Source organism: Biomphalaria glabrata, chromosome 2, assembly GCF_947242115.1.
Source record: "Biomphalaria glabrata chromosome 2, xgBioGlab47.1, whole genome shotgun sequence".
Classification (NCBI taxonomy): Eukaryota; Metazoa; Mollusca; class Gastropoda; family Planorbidae; genus Biomphalaria; species Biomphalaria glabrata.
The window spans coordinates 13493814-13513416 of NC_074712.1; the positions used below are offsets into that span (position 1 = coordinate 13493814).

At 34.6% G+C, this 19603-nt stretch overlaps 2 protein-coding genes across 3 annotated transcripts; both read left to right on the plus strand.

Moving 5' to 3' along the window:
* Positions 1-7646: 7646 nt before the first annotated feature.
* Positions 7647-11338, plus strand: LOC129924498 (uncharacterized). Of its 2 annotated transcripts, XR_008776435.1 has the most exons (3): positions 7647-7865; positions 8469-10626; positions 11231-11338. XR_008776435.1 is itself a non-coding variant. In XM_056019195.1 (2 exons), the coding sequence occupies exon 2, from the start codon at positions 8896-8898 to the stop codon at positions 10357-10359; it is 1464 nt and encodes a 487-aa protein (XP_055875170.1). In that variant the 5' UTR covers positions 7647-7865; positions 8469-8895; the 3' UTR covers positions 10360-11222. The 2 variants fall into 2 exon arrangements, 1 of the variants encoding a protein (XP_055875170.1); XM_056019195.1 differs by lacking the exon at positions 11231-11338 and having other exon boundaries at positions 8469-11222.
* An 873-nt stretch (positions 11339-12211) lies between these two features.
* LOC106078592 (dynein axonemal light chain 4-like) lies at positions 12212-18126 on the plus strand. The gene is made up of 3 exons (XM_013239497.2): positions 12212-12392; positions 14729-14812; positions 15454-18126. The coding sequence occupies exons 1-3, from the start codon at positions 12321-12323 to the stop codon at positions 15616-15618; spliced, it is 321 nt and encodes a 106-aa protein (XP_013094951.1). The 5' UTR covers positions 12212-12320; the 3' UTR covers positions 15619-18126.
* Positions 18127-19603: the final 1477 nt, after the last annotated feature.

Consider the following 19603-nt stretch of genomic DNA (forward strand, 5'->3'; position numbering starts at 1 on the left):
AAAAAAACAAAAATAAACGTATTCGGTCAATTATAAGTGGCTCATTTTACAGAAAATACATAAATTCGTCATACAAGTCTACATAGTTTATATTTACTTAAGTATATTTTATTTTGGAAAATAACAAAATTGAATGGACAGTGTTATAAAAAAAATTATCACCCCCTTACTTAACCTCCATTTTTTTTCTTACTATTAATAGTGGGCCTAAATGGTTTTCAAACAAGAAAAATTAAAATAAAACTTTATTTAAAAAAAAACACAAAGTTTATATTATATGTAATTGCATCCATTTGTTTGGATTAGTCATATAATTAAATTTGTAATAGATGTAGACTAACAATAATAAATCTGTGCAATTGAAAATGAAAGATGATGCCTATTATACAGTGGCGTAGCTAGAGTATATGATGCCTGGTGCGGTACCTCATCATGATGCCCCCCCCCAAAAAAAAAAACAACTAACTAATTAATCACATTGCAAAACCTTACTTTTTTGTGCAAAATAATATGCATTCATTAATCAAATATTGTTAATTCACTTTTACATAAACATACTACAAATGAATTTTACACGCTTTCTTGCTGGCAAAAGTATCAATTTTTTCCACCAGCTCTTGTTCAAATGACAAAATGGCTAAATTAGTGAGTCGTAAATTTGTCATCGTTGATCGCAAGTAATTCTTGATCAGTTTAAGTTTGGAAAAAACTTCTCTCGCATGTAGCGACGTTTACCGCAATAGTCGAAAATAGGCGAATCATGATGACGATATTCGGGACTGAATCATCTAGCTGATATTTTTTTTATAAATTTCAAGAGCTCAACAGGTCCTTGTTTTGGAAGTTCGGAGGCTTCTGATGAAACTGTGACAAACCGTTGAAGCCTCTTTCGCTTCAGCAGAAATTCGTTTTTATCAATGTCGCTAGGAGTACTATCGAGATTGATTTCGACCTTGAACAATCCTGTTCAAGGTAGAATAAATTTCCCTTCGTAGCTCTTCTTTGTGTGTAAGAACAGAGTCGTCACTTTTCTCACCAGGCATCTTTTTCTTATGGCCAATACGTTTTTGAGGTTCTGTACTGATTCTCAGTTCTGAGCACACGCTTTCGGCAAAGGTAATGCTGGCTTCAGTGATGTCCTCTCAATTACTACTTAAAAATGTCTCTAATGTTTTTAGTTTGAGTGAGAAGTCTCGAATAGACAATCCTTGTTTTCGAAGGTAGAATTGCGTATCATTAATTTCAGTTAATACAGGAGCCCAAAATCCAAGATAGGTGAGAAAATTAAAAGACTGAATAGAAACTAATAATCCACCTGCTTCAGATTTAGTCGATGAATTTTCATCTCTGCTAGTTAATGTCTCCAGAGTTTCTAAAATTTTAGAAAATTTATCCCTAACCATCTTGACGGCTTCTCCTCTGGCGCTCCAGAGGGTCTCAACTAAACGTTTAAGGCTAGTTCCGGTTATTTTGATGAGGATATCCCAGCGGTGTGTTGAAGTTGAGAAAAAGGAGTGTGAACGGCCCAGTGTACCAAAAAATGTTACCGAATTGACTTCAGCTTCAGCAGCTCGAATTTCTGCTAAATTAAGAGAAAGGTTTGAGCAGGCAATGAATAGTGACTTCTAAAATACGTTTTTGGACACCGTAGTTTTGACCTTTCATGACCGCAGCATTATCATAGCCTTGACCCCTGCAGGCCATTATGTCTAAGCCATCCGAACGCAGTTTCTCTAGAATCATCTCAGCGATTCCAGCAGCATGCTTGTCCTTTGTGTCGATGAAGTCAACAAAAGACTCACGAACCTGCACCCCGTCATTATCCATGACAACGCACCGTAAAATTTGGAAAGTTTGATCCAGCTTTGAGATGTCAGGTGTACTGTCAAAAATAATTGAGAATTATTTGGCTTGTTTTACTTGCTGTATGATTTGTTTTTAGCGTGATCCCCCAATATTGTAATAAATTCATTTTGTATTTGTGGAGACATGTATGTATTCGGTCTGGAACAAAGCTTAGTTCGAAGCACATGCTCCCTCAAAGTGGATCGTACTTTGATAGTAATTTTACTAACTCTCCAGGTTTTCGTCTCTTGTATAATCAAATCTTGGGCCTTGTTGTCAATATTGTTCCCTACTCTCAGGCGAACTTCAAGTTCCCTCCAGCACATCCAGGAAGTTGAAAGAAAAGCCTAGGAGAAGTTACCGTTACTAAGAAAGCTGGCCAGCACAAAGTGGGGTGACAAAGCTTACATGCTACGCACATTGTACTTAGGGGCAGTCAGATCACAAATTGAGTACAGCCATACAGTTCAAGTATATGCTAGTAAAACTGCCCTCGAATCACTCGACCGAGTACAATCACAGGCACTAAGGTTCATTTGTGTCACCTTTCGGACAAGCCCAACAAACTCTGCTGAAATCTTAACAAACGTGGCCCCTTTACATTTAAGGAGGGAGAGGGCGGTACTTACAGCCTACGAGCGCTACAAAAGGGGCGACTCTAGGCTACCCACTACAATCTTAGTGCAACAGTGGAGAGAGAGGAACCGCATAAAAATGCGATCGCTCCTCCACATTGCGGCCAATTTGTCAAAATCAGCTGGGCTCTCCACTGATAGAATTCCTATTAGAAGAATTAGTACTTGCCCTCCGTGTAGGAGATTGCCGGCCCCACAAATAAACATGTCCCTCATAGGGCAAGAGGGAGCCACCAAGAGGCGATTAACACCTGCCATACTCCAAAACTTGGCATCAGCTACACTAAAATCCTACCCATCAGATGCCATTTTCTGTTATACCGATAAGTCGGTAACTAGGGACCCCGATAGATCTGGGTATGGGGCCCTTATAGTCTACCCAGACCGGACAGAACCAGAGATGCCGATTTCTCCATCTGAGCTTAAAAGGGTTTTGAGGCGCCAGCCAGACTAGTCAGTCTTGAGCGCTGTTCATCATTTTGTTTACGTTACAGTATTACAATTAACTATTTAGTTTAAAAAAATTCGTAGAAAAAAAAAGGTTAGCTTATTTAAAAATATTGACATTACAATAGAATTATTTCCAAAATTAAACTATAAAGAATCATAAAGAAATGAATAAACTAAGACAATTGTTTACAGCTAGAGTTTAGTAATATATTTGTAAACTCTATATCTAGATTAAACCAATGGACTAAACAATGAAGTAAAAAAAGGTTGGCCTATCTTCTTCTTCTTCTTTATATTACAGAGCATTGATCAGTGTAGTAACAACATGTACCGTGTGTCCGAAATAAATCTAGTAAATTAGATTCAAACTGTTCTATAGCTTACATTGTATGGAAGAAATAGTCAAGGAGATGAAACAAAATAGCGACATGACTAGTTTATAAATCGTTAGTTCATGTTTAAAATACAGTAGTTTATGTTTGTTCGTGTCCATACAATTAGTCGTTTTTACTGAAATGCTCAGGGAGATAGGAAATTAATACACACTGGGGGAATTTTGGTGCCCCTCTCCACTTGGTGCCCTGTGCGGCCCGCACCACCCGCACATTGGTAGCTACGCCACTGCTATTATAAGCTATCTCGACAAGATCAACGTCTTTCGACTCAGGACCGGACACAACAGAATGAGACAACAGTTGTATGACAACACATGTACCGGAAGCTCAAAATTGGAACCAGTGATATCTGCCCATGTGGAGTGTCCCTGAGAAAACTGATCATGTCCTTCAAAACTGTTCTCTTTACCATGATACCCGTACAAACCAGAAGACACTGGCCCCAAAACACCCCAATAGAAAGAAAACTATATTGAGAGTTCCCTGATTTGGAAACCACTGCGCAGTTCATCTCATATATTGGTCTAGTCAAATGAACGCTCCAACATAAAAGTGAGAACGAGGAAGAAGAAGAAATATTTTTAACCAATTGTTTTTGTTTAGCACAATTTCATACTTTTAGCTTTCTCTATGATTCTGTGACGTGTCTAGACCAGTTGAGAAAGGGGTGTGGGAGAAAGAAGGTGGTATCTGTGGGAATGTTACCGTGATCGCTTTTTAAATGTATTTTATAAAAAATAATTGTACGACTTCAATTCGAACTCGAGGGCTCCAGACTCTTCAAACCAACACACTAAACACTGTGCCAGAGAATTGCTTTTAAAAATAGAAGGTTTCATAGCTATGTATTCATCTATCGTTAGTTTCAAACTTTTAAGCGACAACGTAATTCTCTACATAAAATATAAAGGGTACTAATTGAATTTATAGCACCACATCTGTCAAGTACAATTTCTTTTTCTTGTTTTATACCAAACAAAATAACTAATTACCTCATTAATCAACTAATTATTATTTTTATTATTGATTCTTGCTTTGTCATTTATAAGAAATAATTGTGCCAAATTTCAACTTGATCCGAGATTGGGTGTGGGAGAAACAATGTGTACAAACAGACAGAGTTGATATAGCAATGTGAAAACGGTGTATTTTTATGAAAGGAAAAAAAATCGTCTTAGTTTTAAAAAAAAAACGAACTGTTCACTTTTAGAAGGTCAAAAGCAATCGATGCACCAGAACTTTGCAAGCTGTAAAATATCACGGAATTAGAATTTCAATCTCTTTTTGAGTCTTTTGAAATCTAATCTAAACATTACCGACGGACGGACAGACAGGCAGTGTTTGTGTTGGGGAGATCGATAGCCTATAGGCGGGCTTTCCAAATTCACAGTGACATACTATAATTTATTGGCCAAAATTATCTTAGGAGAAAGTTAGAATGGGGAGGGGTGAAAAAAAACATCATCATAATAGAGCTTTTAAAATATTTCGATAAAGAGCTGAAAAGCCAGAAAAGCTCACAGATTGTATATATGACTATATATAGCTCCTCCTTCAAAGTTAAAGCTGAGCACATTTTTCATCTACTTTCGAAGATGGTTATGAAGTGCAATCTTCGCTTTAAAAACGCCTGGGCATTTTTAGGCAAAGTACAAATGATTTTCCATTTCTTACTTTGCCAAGGCATTCTACAGAATTACCAGGCATTCTATAGCATGACTAGTTCTGGTTCTGCGTCAAAGTAAAAAAATATCTTATTGTAACATTAGATAATAAAGAATATTTACAAATTAAATAAAAATTAGTGAAAAAAAAAACGCTCAAATAACCAACAGGATTTCTTAAATCAAAAATACCATTCTTGGCCCATATCTATATACCCTACCATATGCTAAGTGCATTTTAATTTTTAAATAATCAAATAATTCTTTAAATCAACTAAGCGTAATTTAAAATAGCATTAGTAAATATTAGTTAATATAAAATTGTTTAGTTTCTTCTAACTAAACGAAAATGATAAATTAAAGGATGTCGAAGCATTGATCGGGTAAAACTTTCTACATGCAAAAGAGGATCAAAGTAATTCCTAAAACTCTTAAAAGCTGCAATTTATTTTAAAAACATTTTGTTCGGTTTTTCTGAAATACAAATATAAAATCTATACAATGATGATTTAATCATTTTTTCTAACTTATATAATGAAAGTGTAATTTTTAAAAAATCTGCTGCTAAAGCAAAAGAGAGTTTTGTCTACCACATGTTCTGTTTGGACTCGTTTTTATTGCATTTCCCAACTTTTTATTGCCCTTTTCTACTTATACATTATCTTATGTACACAACACAGGGTGGCCCGCTAGTGAGGCTTACCGGCCTTACAAAGGAGCAGTGGCGTAGCTAGGGGAGGGGGGTCCAAATTGACAAGTTCCCCTCGGGCACCTCTTGAGAAAGGGGGGGGGGCAAAAGAGTGTCAGAATATTTTTTTACATTAAGTATTACGCCACTGCCATGTTATCTTGCTATTCACATTGTTATATAATTTATTGACCCTGGTGCATGTATTCCACACAGACATATTAATTAAATACATTATTTCATGTCATGATGTCGAATGTCAAAATGCAGATGCCCCTAAAGAAGCCAAACCCTGACCCTCCGATTGCTAGCTACGCCACTGCAAACTAGGCTTACAATGTATTTAATGAAAAATTTTAGTAGATCATATAGGCTGTAAAATAAATTACTAAAATTTTATGTATTTATTTATTTTTTAATCATAAGTTTCTCAGACGAAAAAAAGTACGTAACTACAGGTCGGATATTTTATTCCAATAGTTTTTAGTGGGAAACAAAAGCTTGTCATTGGGTATAAATCTTATTGTATTTCTTTTTAATCTGGATGCAACTTTTAAGTCAATTAGATTACCCTGATAGCAAGAATATAAATGAGCGTATACCTTACTTTTAAACATTTATTTTGGGGTAAAAATAGTTAAATGAGTTGAGTGTTAGAATCGGTCCTAGCATAGGTTTATAATAATCGAGTAGCCTCTATAAGCACTTTTTTCTATGGCGAAATATGTGTCAACATCTCTGAATTGCACTGAAACCCTGCTTAAAATTAATGGCGTCACTAGGGGGTGCGATCCGCACCGGGTGACACCCGTTAGGGGGGTGACACACAAGTGAAAACAAATGCACTTTTGGAATAACTGACAATTTAAAAAAAAAAATCAGTGGCTAAATATTGGAACATGTTATTTAAAATTGATAAATAGATCTACCGGTATATATATATATATATATATATATATATATATATATATATATATATATATATATATATATATATATATATAGGGCCTATATATTGTTACGAATCTCACTATCCATGCTCTCTGCAAACTGCACCATACACCACCAACTTAAAGAACTTGACAACTCAGGGCTCCGAAGTAACGTAACACTTTAATAGTTGAATAAATAACAGCCAATACTGTACAATTGGCAACACGTACACTGTACAAATATTTCTCCGATAACACCGTACCGCCGTATCAACTCTTGCACTGGCCTCTCCGTCTCGTTCCGGGCTTGCACTGGGTTCAACAGTTCAGGACTGACTTCACACACTAGGCTCGTTGTGTCGAACTCGATCGCAGACCAAGATCAAGACGCCAGTCGTCTCAACTGTACTTGACAGTACTCCGCACTGAACCGTCGTAATGCTCCGTACAGAACCACACCGTTGAACTGTGCTGTAGTCGACCGTGTTCTGAGCCCCTGTCGTGAACCTTCTGTCGTAAACCGTCTTGACTGCGACACCTCCGCTCTTATATAGGGTCCCTACTGGCCTTCTAGAACCGGACGGAACGCCGCTTGACGTTTCTAGGTGGTCAGATGACTACAACTCTCGTGACGCTCCTGAGCTCTGTTCACGACGACGATCCTACTCGAACCTTCATGTTGACACTCGTCTCGGCCGACCGTCGTAACTCGTCACGGTTGACCGCTCGTCTAGCGCTGGCCTGGGGCGATTTGCGTCGGCTGACTACACTCACACCACTACCCCTCTTTGTGCCACCACCAGGTTTATAACAATATATATATATATATATATATATATATATATATATATATATATATATATATATATATATATATATATATATATATATAGTATTTGGGCTTAGCATGTTTTAATTTTTTTATGAAAATTTGCAAATAGCCCAAAACGTTAGATCATACATTATATCAAAAGAAGTTGTGAAACCTTACTTTCAGCCGTATATTATCTGCATGTAATGGCATGTATATGTAGTGGAGTGGATATCTTTTTAGAAAAACACCGGCCACCCCGATATCCACGTGACCCTTCACCCTAGATGGCACCTTGTGTCCGCGCATGACAAGGCAGACCAACGTGGGCACTGTCCATTCGACCGGCATCTCGTATCGCTGTAATGTCCGTATGTTACTGGACCTAAGTCGTCTCCACTCCCTTTTGTGCTTGGTTCTACACCATGTGTTCGTATGGCTGCAGGTAATCACATTTTACTTATTCATATTAGCTTGTAAATTTAATTACCGGTAGTAGTTTATGTAGAATATCACTACCGCGGTTTTTGTTCATGTTGGACTATTCTTATTTTTAGAAGCCAGCATGTAGATGAATTCATTTATTGAAATGCGTACCTGTAGTATTCTATATAGAATGTGAACTGTCCATTTTGTAAATGTATTTTTACAACAAGTGTTTAGATACTGGCTTTTAAGAAACATTGTATTTGTGAGTGTATAGATTTGTTCTATTTAATTGTTGTAGTTTTTGTAAGGAAAGTAAAGAGCGAAACTCTTCAAACAATGTATATTAGTTTTATGTAGAACAACTAGTTGATTTATTTTCAGAGAACTACATTGTCTTTTATTTTTATAATGTTTCGGGTGTTCCATATCTCTCTTGTGTTTGTATAAGAGAGGTTGGTTTACACTATATGATTTTCTTTTCGTTTTTTGTTAAGATTTAGTATTTAGACTTTGATGTTGTGTGAACAACTTGGTCTAACCATTTAGGCTTATTAATTATGTTTAGTTTATGTTTAGTTTATGTTTATTTGTAATTATGTTTTATGTTTGCCTTTGGCAGGTCTTTAATGTATAATAAACAGTTTTGAATCGCCCTACGAGTCGCCTTGTCCTTTAGTTTGTTCTGTGCCAAACCCACCACAGAAACTTGGTAGCACGAGTGGGGTCAGGAAGTGAGACAACACTGTTCGATCAGAAGTCGTCTCAGAATCTGCTTCCTGACAACCGAAACTAAGAAAGTGACAACCAGACGTAGATGTCAACAAGTAACAGTTAGTTTTTTCTCGTTTCTGTACTTTCGAATATTTTCTATTTTTTGTTTTCTTCTTTTTGTTTCAGGGTAGTTAGATTTAGTTTAGTTTATTTTAATATAATTTGCTTATATTTTCTTAATTGTGATTTTACTTCGCTTGAACATTGTTTCTGTTGAGATAGATTTCGTTATTAGGTTACTATTATTGTTAGAGTTTCTTAAGACCTGCAGCCAGATGGAGGGAAGTATGGTGGAACCTAGTTCATTGAAGGGGAGAGACGTGGGTCCCATGTGCAGTGGAGGAGAGCCGGAGGGAATGGAACGTGTCACTAAGGGGATGTTGACTCGACTACAAGCTGAACTTGAGGCATTGAAGCTGGCCTGTCAGCGCCCTCACTACATTATAGAACCTGCTAGAAAAATTAGACATTTCAGTGGGGATGGCAGAAATGAGGAAGTTTCAATTGAAGATTTCGTCAGAGAAATAAGAGATCTATGGGAACTTCGGCCTTACCTCTCGCCTCAAGAGAAGACAGCAACCATCATTGCGAATATAAGTGGTCCAGCAAGAGTAGAGGTAGATCTTCAGCCACCTCCTATCAGAAGTGATCCAGAAGCTCTGCTTGATGCACTTACATCTGCTTTTGAAGTAATTATACCGGTGCGAGAGGCAGAGATTGCATTTCTGATGTCGCAGCAGAGAAAAAGTGAGTCGCTGCTTGAATTTTCTCACCGACTATTTAAGGAGTTTACAACGGCCATCAGACAAGAACAAAGAGAAGGCTTAGATTGCTTCAAGGAGGAAAGATTGAGGGACCAATATGCCTATGGAATCAGTGATCCTGACCTACGTAGAGAGCTGTTTAAGTTCATGACGCAACATCCCCAGACAAGCTTTCAAACGCTACGAAACTATGCGTTCAAGTTGGAGAACCAGAACAAAGATGCAGTTCGAGCCCAAGAACATTGGCCTGAAGTTCTCTTAGCACAGTTCGCCAAACTAGAGAAGCAACTTGAAGAGATAAAGGGGTCCGGGTATAACAGTCGGCCAAGTTCAAGGAACCCACTCTCTAGTCAACAGCATAGTCAACGCAGACCAACACAAAGACACATGGAACATAGCCATCAAAACAGAAGTCGACCAACAGCACCACCGGGTCTTTTGTGGACGAGGACCAAGAGAGGATTCTTCCCATACACTGATGATGGATCACCAGTCTGCACCCAGTGCTGGGAAGTTGGACATGTAAGGCGTCACTGTCAGCAATCACCACAACTCACAGCTGAGGTTCAATCTGTGTGCAATAGTGAACCCATTGTTTCACAGCCAACCCACCAAGTAGAACAACGAACCAATGAGCCACAAGCTGATGCAATGTACAATACAGATGCAAGTCACTCAATTCTAACATCGAGAAATAGAAACTTTAACACTGGGCAGCCAAACAAGAACAGGCATAACAGAGTCCGGAGGCCAGATAGACAAAGAAGAAACTACAGGCATTTTAACCAGCCACAAAGACGATTTCACTCACTGCTCCCTATCACACTTTCTACAGCTTCCCAGTCATTATGTTTAGAGAAAGACAGACCACTCTGTATGACCGATGGAACCAGCACGTTACAAACTGGAAAGATGCTTGTCGTTCCAGAAGACACTGACAAGAAACAGTTGTTTCAGTTTTCAGAAACCTACTAGGCTGAACGCCCCGGGACGGGTCGTTTCAAGCTAGGGGCTCTGTAGTGGAGTGGATATCTTTTTAGAAAAACACCGGCCACCCCGATATCCACGTGACCCTTCACCCTAGATGGCACCTTGTGTCCGCGCATGACAAGGCAGACCAACGTGGGCACTGTCCATTCGACCGGCATCTCGTATCGCTGTAATGTCCGTATGTTACTGGACCTAAGTCGTCTCCACTCCCTTTTGTGCTTGGTTCTACACCATGTGTTCGTATGGCTGCAGGTAATCACATTTTACTTATTCATATTAGCTTGTAAATTTAATTACCGGTAGTAGTTTATGTAGAATATCACTACCGCGGTTTTTGTTCATGTTGGACTATTCTTATTTTTAGAAGCCAGCATGTAGATGAATTCATTTATTGAAATGCGTACCTGTAGTATTCTATATAGAATGTGAACTGTCCATTTTGTAAATGTATTTTTACAACAAGTGTTTAGATACTGGCTTTTAAGAAACATTGTATTTGTGAGTGTATAGATTTGTTCTATTTAATTGTTGTAGTTTTTTGTAAGGAAAGTAAAGAGCGAAACTCTTCAAACAATGTATATTAGTTTTATGTAGAACAACTAGTTGATTTATTTTCAGAGAACTACATTGTCTTTTATTTTTATAATGTTTCGGGTGTTCCATATCTCTCTTGTGTTTGTATAAGAGAGGTTGGTTTACACTATATGATTTTCTTTTCGTTTTTTGTTAAGATTTAGTATTTAGACTTTGATGTTGTGTGAACAACTTGGTCTAACCATTTAGGCTTATTAATTATGTTTAGTTTATGTTTAGTTTATGTTTATTTGTAATTATGTTTTATGTTTGCCTTTGGCAGGTCTTTAATGTATAATAAACAGTTTTGAATCGCCCTACGAGTCGCCTTGTCCTTTAGTTTGTTCTGTGCCAAACCCACCACATATATAAACACTGCTTTGATTTTTAAACAATATTTTTATCGAATCTATTGAAATAGTAGCTAGCGCCGTAATATCAGGATGCCAACCAATAGTCACTGTTCAAGATATATATTTTCTTTACCAAAAGCACAACACGTTCGACAATGAAACAGACAACACTTTAAGAATGGGCACATTTATTAAAAATGAAATCGTTATCGAAATTAATTTAGAGTGATTGATACGTTTTTAAGTTTTCAATCCAGAAAAAAACAACAGTAATTTACTTAAGGTTGCATTGTTGCTAAATTGAACAATAGATAAGTTGTAACAACTGAATTTTAAAATTTAATTGACACTCTTTTTTTATAGTTGTTTAACAATCATTTAATTTAGTTAATTATAACGTATGTGTATTATGGCTCAACAAACAAACAAATACACGAAAAAAAATTCTGATGGAGGGGGGAGCGGCGGGGGTGACACCCACTCTAGTGACGCCACTGCTTAAAATTATACATTATTTTCCACGATAATCACAACATACGTTTTATCAGCTTTTAAATCAAGTGGTTCCTTCTTAGAAGTCTTATTTGCCTTGATTCTATTTTCTTTCACCTTTCATACAACACAATACATAATATGAATTTGAATTATGAAACATCTTTTGTAGACTATAAAATTTTTGCTTTGTAGAATGCATGAACACTAAGACAGTCGTAATTAAACAAATTGAACACTTTAAAGAACAGGACTATATATATATATTCTATATTATTTACATTTCTGGCGACTAGAAATATTATTTCGAAAAATATGTCATCTAAGTCTATGTTGCAGATGACAATCATTGTTTCATTAAATAATTTAAATTTGTTTCGTCAATTAATGAAAATATTTTAATGCGTGTAGCTTTTTCTTACTGCGCATGCGTCAAAGACTTGGTTACCGTAATGAGCGCCGAGTTTTCCTCCTTTGTAAACAAAAGTTTTTTGCTTAGTTAAAAGTTATCATAAGGAATTCAAAAAAATGGCCGAGGCTACTGAAGAGAAGAAAGCAGATTCAGATTCAAAACGAGTACACACATATCCACTAATCAGAGTAAGTATGGCATTCCTGACATAATAAACTTTCCAAACTTTTAGAGAATTGAGAATGAAAATCATTAATTTAAATAATTTAATCTGTAGATCTAATAATTTTTAAATAATGATTATAATCATGTCATTCATGATTAATGATAATTAATCATATGAAATGATTTTATTTTTATGTTTAAACTTAGACTTAATTTTAGTATACTCAATTACAATTAGTTATTAGTTTAGGGCCTACTCAATATTTAAAATATTAATTTTAATATTGAGATCTATTGAATCTATTCTAGTCTAAATTGACTAAATTATCTAGAATAACTAATAACTTAATAATACTATCTGCCCTATCTCTAATACTCTAGAGTCTAGTTCTATACTATACTTAACTTCTTTAGTATTCTATACTAATCTAAAGCTAGATTCTTATCTATATTAACTAGAGAAAGTTATATCTAGACATCTAAATGTATTCTGTATTCATATAATTACAAGATTCTAGATTTAGATTATTATTTTAAATACCTGGTACCGGTATACAAATGTCAGGTTCTTTTTTACTTGGCTCAAGGGGTACTTAGGAAAAGTATAACTTGGATTACTTTAGTTGTAGCTATCATAAAGTAACATCATTTTGTTTGCTTGTAATAATGCAGTGGGTTATTCATTTACAGGTGCGTGGAGTGGAGCTTGAACAGCGATTAATTTACATCTATAATAAGTCATTACAGAACACACACAAAAAAAAGTCTGGTATAAACAGACATGTGATTTAATGAGCATAAAGAATAGAGTCTTAATAATAATACTAATATCCAGCCATATGCCTCTGGCCATACAAATAGTTATCACTGAATATATCCATGTATGAACATAATCACTAAGACACTTTGTCTCAAAATACAATATCTCATATGATCCTCTCTATTAATCTCCAAAAGTAGCTGCCAGAATCACTGAGTTCATATAGGGAAAAAATTAACACAAACAAAAACATCATGTGTATACTGTTCACATTCATGCCTGGGGATATAAACATAGGGATATAACTCTTCCATAGCAAAATATTAACAAAGAAATGAAATATTCAATCTTGCCATACCTGCCCCTGACAAAAATCATACTCAAAATAGTCAATAGCTCATAGGCAATGACTAGATAATAGTAGATATTGATTATAGATCTATATTTCCCAAACAATTTTATTTAGACATTAGATCTCTGGTCTAGAGTCTATAGCTAGTTCTAGATTAGATTCTTTAATTTTGCAACTTTAGAATAACTTTATTTTGAATTATTATGCCTAAGTACTAAAGAGCTGGTCTTAAATTTTATATTTTAAATCTACACTAGAAATCTAGATTATCAAGTTCATATAGTGTAGACCACTATAGTAGATCTTAGGACATCTAGAACTAGATTTTGAATTATTATGCCTAAGTACTAAAGAGCTGGTCTTAAATTTTATATTTTAAATCTACACTAGAAATCTAGATTATCAAGTTCATATAGTGTAGACTGTAGACCACTATAGTAGATCTTAGGACATCTAGAACTAGATTCGCATTAGTTTTTCAGACCAAGTCTAACTCTTAAGATGCAAGTTTCGAGATAGATTTACAACTCTATATGAGTAAAATTCTTACTAGCTCTACTATCATTTAGTCAGGCTAGATCTAGACCTGCAGCATCAATTCCAATAGATTAAAACAGTATTGAACCTTTAAGTTAAGGCAATACTATACAGACTATACTATAGTGACACTATAATCTATGTCTAAAATGTAGGTGTAATACAAAAAATACCACAGTTGGAGGGTGACCATTGATACAATCAGCTAGTACACTTAACAGATTTTTCATTTTAGAATTCTAATGTTTGCTCCCAATAGTTTACTAATTTAATAAATATATATTGTTGTTAAACTAATAAATCAGGTAACATACACCATTGTTTGGATAGAAATCACCATATTAATGAAGATTTTGAATTAAAAAATAAAAATTCAGGATAATTAAATTTTTATTTCTATATCAGACATGCTTTTAAGAAAGAAAAGATGGTTTTAACATTATAATAAAGAATAGATATTTGTATAATTTTCTTTCCTTATTGGCATAGTTTAACTTAAACTTGTTCCATTACATAAAAGATCCTAGCAACAGCTGTTAGTCACTTTAGGTAAAGATTCATACACATTCATTAAAATAAAAAGCACTGTTCTCTGCATTTGATGCATCCTTTAAGAGGAAGATTTGTATGTAATTGTTCAGTTCTGACTAATAGTTACAGAGTGAGTTAGGAAAGAAACATGAAATGAGTTGTTATTTTATTTTATGCAGCATTCAGATATGAATGATGAAATGAAAACAGAAGCAATGGAATTGTGTGTGACTGCATGTGAAAAATTTGCATCAAATAATGAGGTAAAAGTCTTTATTTATAATTAAGCTCATTCTCTTTTAAAGTCATTTGACTAAAATAATTATCAGTGTTGAATCAATACAAAATATATTCATTGAGAGACAAAAATTATGTAAGTTTTTGTCTTAAGGGCGTAGTGCAGCACAATGTATATCATCACTATGTGATCACTTTTAAAGATACTGTAGTAAAGTTCCCCTTTCAGACCTTGTGGTCTATAGGGCAGATTATGTAAAGGTCACTCTGGTTCTGTGGCCTATGGTTAATGAGGGTGTCATGTGGCCAGCACAACGACCAACCGCCTTTACTTTTCCCCAACTAATGTCAGGTACCCATTAGAGCTGGGTGGACTCAGAGGCGCCTGAAGATCCCGAAATTAAAAATCCCAGTCTTCACCAGGATTCAAACCCTGGTTCAGAACTCAAGCACTTTACCGCTCAGCCACCGTGCCTCCTTAAAGATGCTGTAATAATTATAAAATGCTATGCGTTACTGGCCATATTGCTTTGAGCTTTCATCTGCACCATAATTGCTAATCTCATACTTTTAAAGAATAGGGGCACATAATAATAATTTTGAAATAAAAATTCTTTTGATACCGGTACATAACAACCTAAATTGAACTTTAAAATTTGATTCCCAGAATGCTGCTAAGATGATCAAAGACACAATGGATAAGAAGTTTGGAGCATCCTGGCATGCAGTTGTTGGAGAAGGTTATGGCTTTGAAATTACACATGAAGTCAAAAATCTTTTGTACATGTTTTTTGGTGGTAATATAGCAATCATACTTTGGAAATGTTCATGAGTTGTTTCCCTTTATCACTATTCAACATATTTATTTTTTTAACATCTAAAAGCATAGACTTCAATGATATTGTTATTAAAATGTGTAAATAGAGCAGAGTTGGATATATTGTTTTGTATGCTCTTGCAGTATATTTTGGGAGGAAAATATAAACAACTGAAAATACAATCATCTAGTTTTATGTACAATTCAAATGAAAATAATGTGTTTCAAATTTGTTTTGTATCTTGAAAAATCTTTGAAGCATGTCTTTTCAGTTTGATGAAATTATACATAAATATGTCATACTTATTCTTCCAGGGAATTAAAAATTTTATTTCTTTTTACTGCACATTTCATAAGAGGAAAAATGGAAGAGAGTTAAAAAAAAAATTTCAGAAAATGTTTTATGTACAGCACATCAGAGCTTCATTCTCCATGTTCTAGAAAAAGCTTTTTTCTGCTTTGCCCTTTAAATCTAAGAGAAAGATTCTTTGTAAATTATTTTTTTCCCAAACAAATTTGTTTACTGGCTTAATAGCCACAACCATGTACATTCCGTCCAACATTTGTTAACTATGCTGTTGATGTTGATTCCTTGTCTAGATTATGCACAACTGATAAACATCAAATTATAAATTTCATTTGTGTGTTTGTGCGTGGGTGTCTGAAAATTTGCAGTAACCTCCAAGAAATAAAAATGTTCAGATTTTTGTGACTTTTTTTTTTTTTTAATATAGAACTAGAATTGGTATACATTATTATCATAAAATGATTCAAATTCTAAATTTATTCAAGAAATTGAAAGAAGATACACTGAGGCCCAAGCCTAAATGAAGATGATAAGTTGGGCAGTTTGAATAGAAAAGCACTATGACTTGTAATCCCCCAAAAAGTCTTGATGTGGAAGGCAGTGCCACTTATGACTGTTGTGCACAAGTCAACATCACTTTACCATGATCATTACAGCCTTTGTAAAATAATTTAAACCTGATTTGTGACTAGTGGTTTACTGAGAGTTGTATTATGCATTCTTAAGCTAATGTAAGCTCCTTAAGAACACAATGAACTCAGTCCTGTAAAAAAATTAGTCTTTTCCAGGACTAGAGATAAAAATCTCTATCTTCAGCTGAATACTTGAACACTTTGACCTCACATCTTTAAACCTTTGTTGTTGTTTTTTAATTAAAAAAACAACATGTATAGCTTATACATCTAGACATTTATTCTGCTGCTAAGTCTCTTAAAACTTTAATTATTTGTAAATAGTTCAATGCAACAATACTAATGTTTACAAGTGATTAGCTTATGGTTATGCTTTATTTTCTATGTATTTGAATAGAAACAACAGTTTATGATCTCTTTTGTATTTCCATTCCCTATAAGTATTTTCAACACGACAGAATTCTTTGTTTTAATAGGCAAAGTTAAACACAGTTTAAGACTGTTAACGTTTGTTCATGACTATCTAGGTCAATCTAGGATGCATTGTCACATCTCTGAAGTGTGCAAAGCTGTACATGTCATGATACTCAAGGAGACACAATGAAGTCATGTCATGTATATGTAGCACTATAATTGGATAGCGACTACTTCAAAATTATGAGTGTTATTTTTATCTTAATAAGCAAGATTATAACTTTTAGATATGGTTCCATTTTTTTATGTATCATCTGTTTGCTTAAGATTAATAGTAAATAGACTGCAACAGTTGACCTGGATTAAAATAAAGTAGACCAAAGTCAACAGCCTCTTGTATTTTGTTGATTACCGGTATATAAAGTAATTTTGATCAGGTTTTAATTCAAAGATTCACTAAAGATTAATTTTTCTGTCCAGGTAATCTATAAATTATGTTGAAAGCAAAAATTTTTAAATTTTTAACTAAACAACAATTACAATTTTAATTACTGGTACTGTACGTTGGATTAAAAAAAAAGATTTATGAGTTGCAAGTTGTATTTAGTCTAAAAATGGTTTCTAAAAGAAAATCTTTTTTTATTGCTTGTTCTTATTACAAGTAAAGCCGGTTTGTCATTGTGCTGTATGAAAGCACATTTGTTCCACAGCAAAAGAATATGTTTCTATATTCCTTGCTTTGAGAGAGAAGTAATATAATATTCATCCATTCCTTTAGATTTTTTTTATTTGCAAAGGTAAATGTGGTAGCTAATGAAAACTATAATATGTACCCTTGTTACTTTTTTTTTTCTTAAATTAACCAGTATCTTAGACAAATAGTCAAACTTGAACAAACTAATTATCCTTAAGGTAAAAAAAAAAAAATCTAGGCTATGCTCATGGAATTTTGGTGACTAGTTTTTCTATACCAAATTTTCAGCCCCCTTTTAATGGAATTGGGTCATTGTAGTTCTTCCTTTTTTTTTTAGTTATTTATTAGTGTTAATATTTGATATGTAAGTTATAGTCCTTAGTCTTTGTGAGTTATGCGTCTTTTGTTGTGAACATGTCCTTCCTGCCTAAGATGGCGTCCTGTGTTGATGATTAAAAGGGTGTTCGGCCCAACTACGACAATAGTTGCCTTATTTCTTCAAGACATACTTAACATGGTGGCAGCGGAGTCATTTTAGCTACTAACCACTTTTTGCTGGAGGGAAAGCAAGGTTTAGCATAAAACCCTATAAAACTAAACATGCCTAAAATATCCATATAGGTAGTTTTTTGTATTGTTTTGGGGGGGGGGGGGGGAAAGGATGGGGGAATTAACTTCAAAACCCTTTTTGGTTAGAATCATGAATTTTGGTGACTGTAGAAAATTATATATATTTTATACTTTTTAAAAATACTATCCCAAAACTTGTCTTCATACCCACCCAGCACACATATCCCATCTCCTATGGCTATGCCTATGAGATTTTTGCTGATATCCATATTTGTATATATGGACATTTTTTTACGGTCTAGATTAAATATAAAAATGATAGTCTATATACAGTTTCGTAATACAGATCTATCGATCTAGAATATAGAGAATTTAGATTCCAGATTTTGATTTTCATATAAAAATATGAACATATGTTACGGTCGTTAGGTCTGTGAAGCATTTATTTTTTTTATGAATTTCCAAGTCACAAGTGCATCTTTAGGTTTTAGCATTTACTAAGACTAATCAGACTAATCTTGATATCTTGTTATAATTTATATCTTTAAATATATTTATAGATCTAGATCAGGGGTGGGCAACCTTTTTATGCCTAGGGCCGCATTACAAATAAATTGGGGACTGGGGGGCCGCATATATATATTTGCACTCCCAATTGAGGAATTATAGCAAGAGTTAGCAATTTCTTGAATTAATTTTACAAATGATTTCTTTTTATTTTGTGATAGCCTGTTTCAATCACAACATTTCACCACAAACATGTAGTTGTACTTAATGTGAAGTACATAACTGTTTACTCTCGTGAATAATGTTCTGTAACCATGGCACTTCTTACTATTATAGTTGTTATCAGTGTGACTGCTGTCAAATTACAGTCAATACATGATATTTGATATTTTGGGATTTAGGCACATCAATAAGCATCGACCTGTTCTAACACTTGATATTTTCAAACAAACAAAAAAAAAGCATGTTCGCAGATGTATGTGGTTCCAAATAATATGAAAGTTTAGCAGCAAAGTTTTTTTAAGTGCGGATATACAGCTTCTGGCACCATGAACTTCCGAGAAAGAACTGACTGGAACTTCTCTTTCAGGTCATAATTTGCCAGGAGGTATGTCCTCTGGAGCTAAATCAGCTTCTGCATTAAATGGTGAGCTGAGGGTATTGAAATCTGGTTTAAGTTGCTGACGTCATAAAATTTGCTTTCACATTCCACAATCATGGAATACAAATAAGTCTTGTACATTTCAACCCTTTCACTAGAGATAGTTTCACCTTTCAGATAAGGAAAATGATAAAGCCTAATTTCACATGCTGGTCTCAAAAAATCGAATGTTTTGTTTCCAAATCTTAAAGTACTTTTCGGAACTTCCCGTCAAG

Coding starts and splice junctions, on each gene's coding strand:
- LOC106078592 (XM_013239497.2), top strand. CDS start 12,321: ATGGCCGAGGCTACTGAAGAGAAGAAAGCAGATTCAGATTCAAAACGA. Junction 12,393..14,728: donor ACACATATCCACTAATCAGA/GTAAGTATGGCA, acceptor TATTTTATGCAG/CATTCAGATATGAATGATGA. Junction 14,813..15,453: donor AATTTGCATCAAATAATGAG/GTAAAAGTCTTT, acceptor TTTGATTCCCAG/AATGCTGCTAAGATGATCAA.
- LOC129924498 (XM_056019195.1), top strand. CDS start 8,896: ATGGAGGGAAGTATGGTGGAACCTAGTTCATTGAAGGGGAGAGACGTG.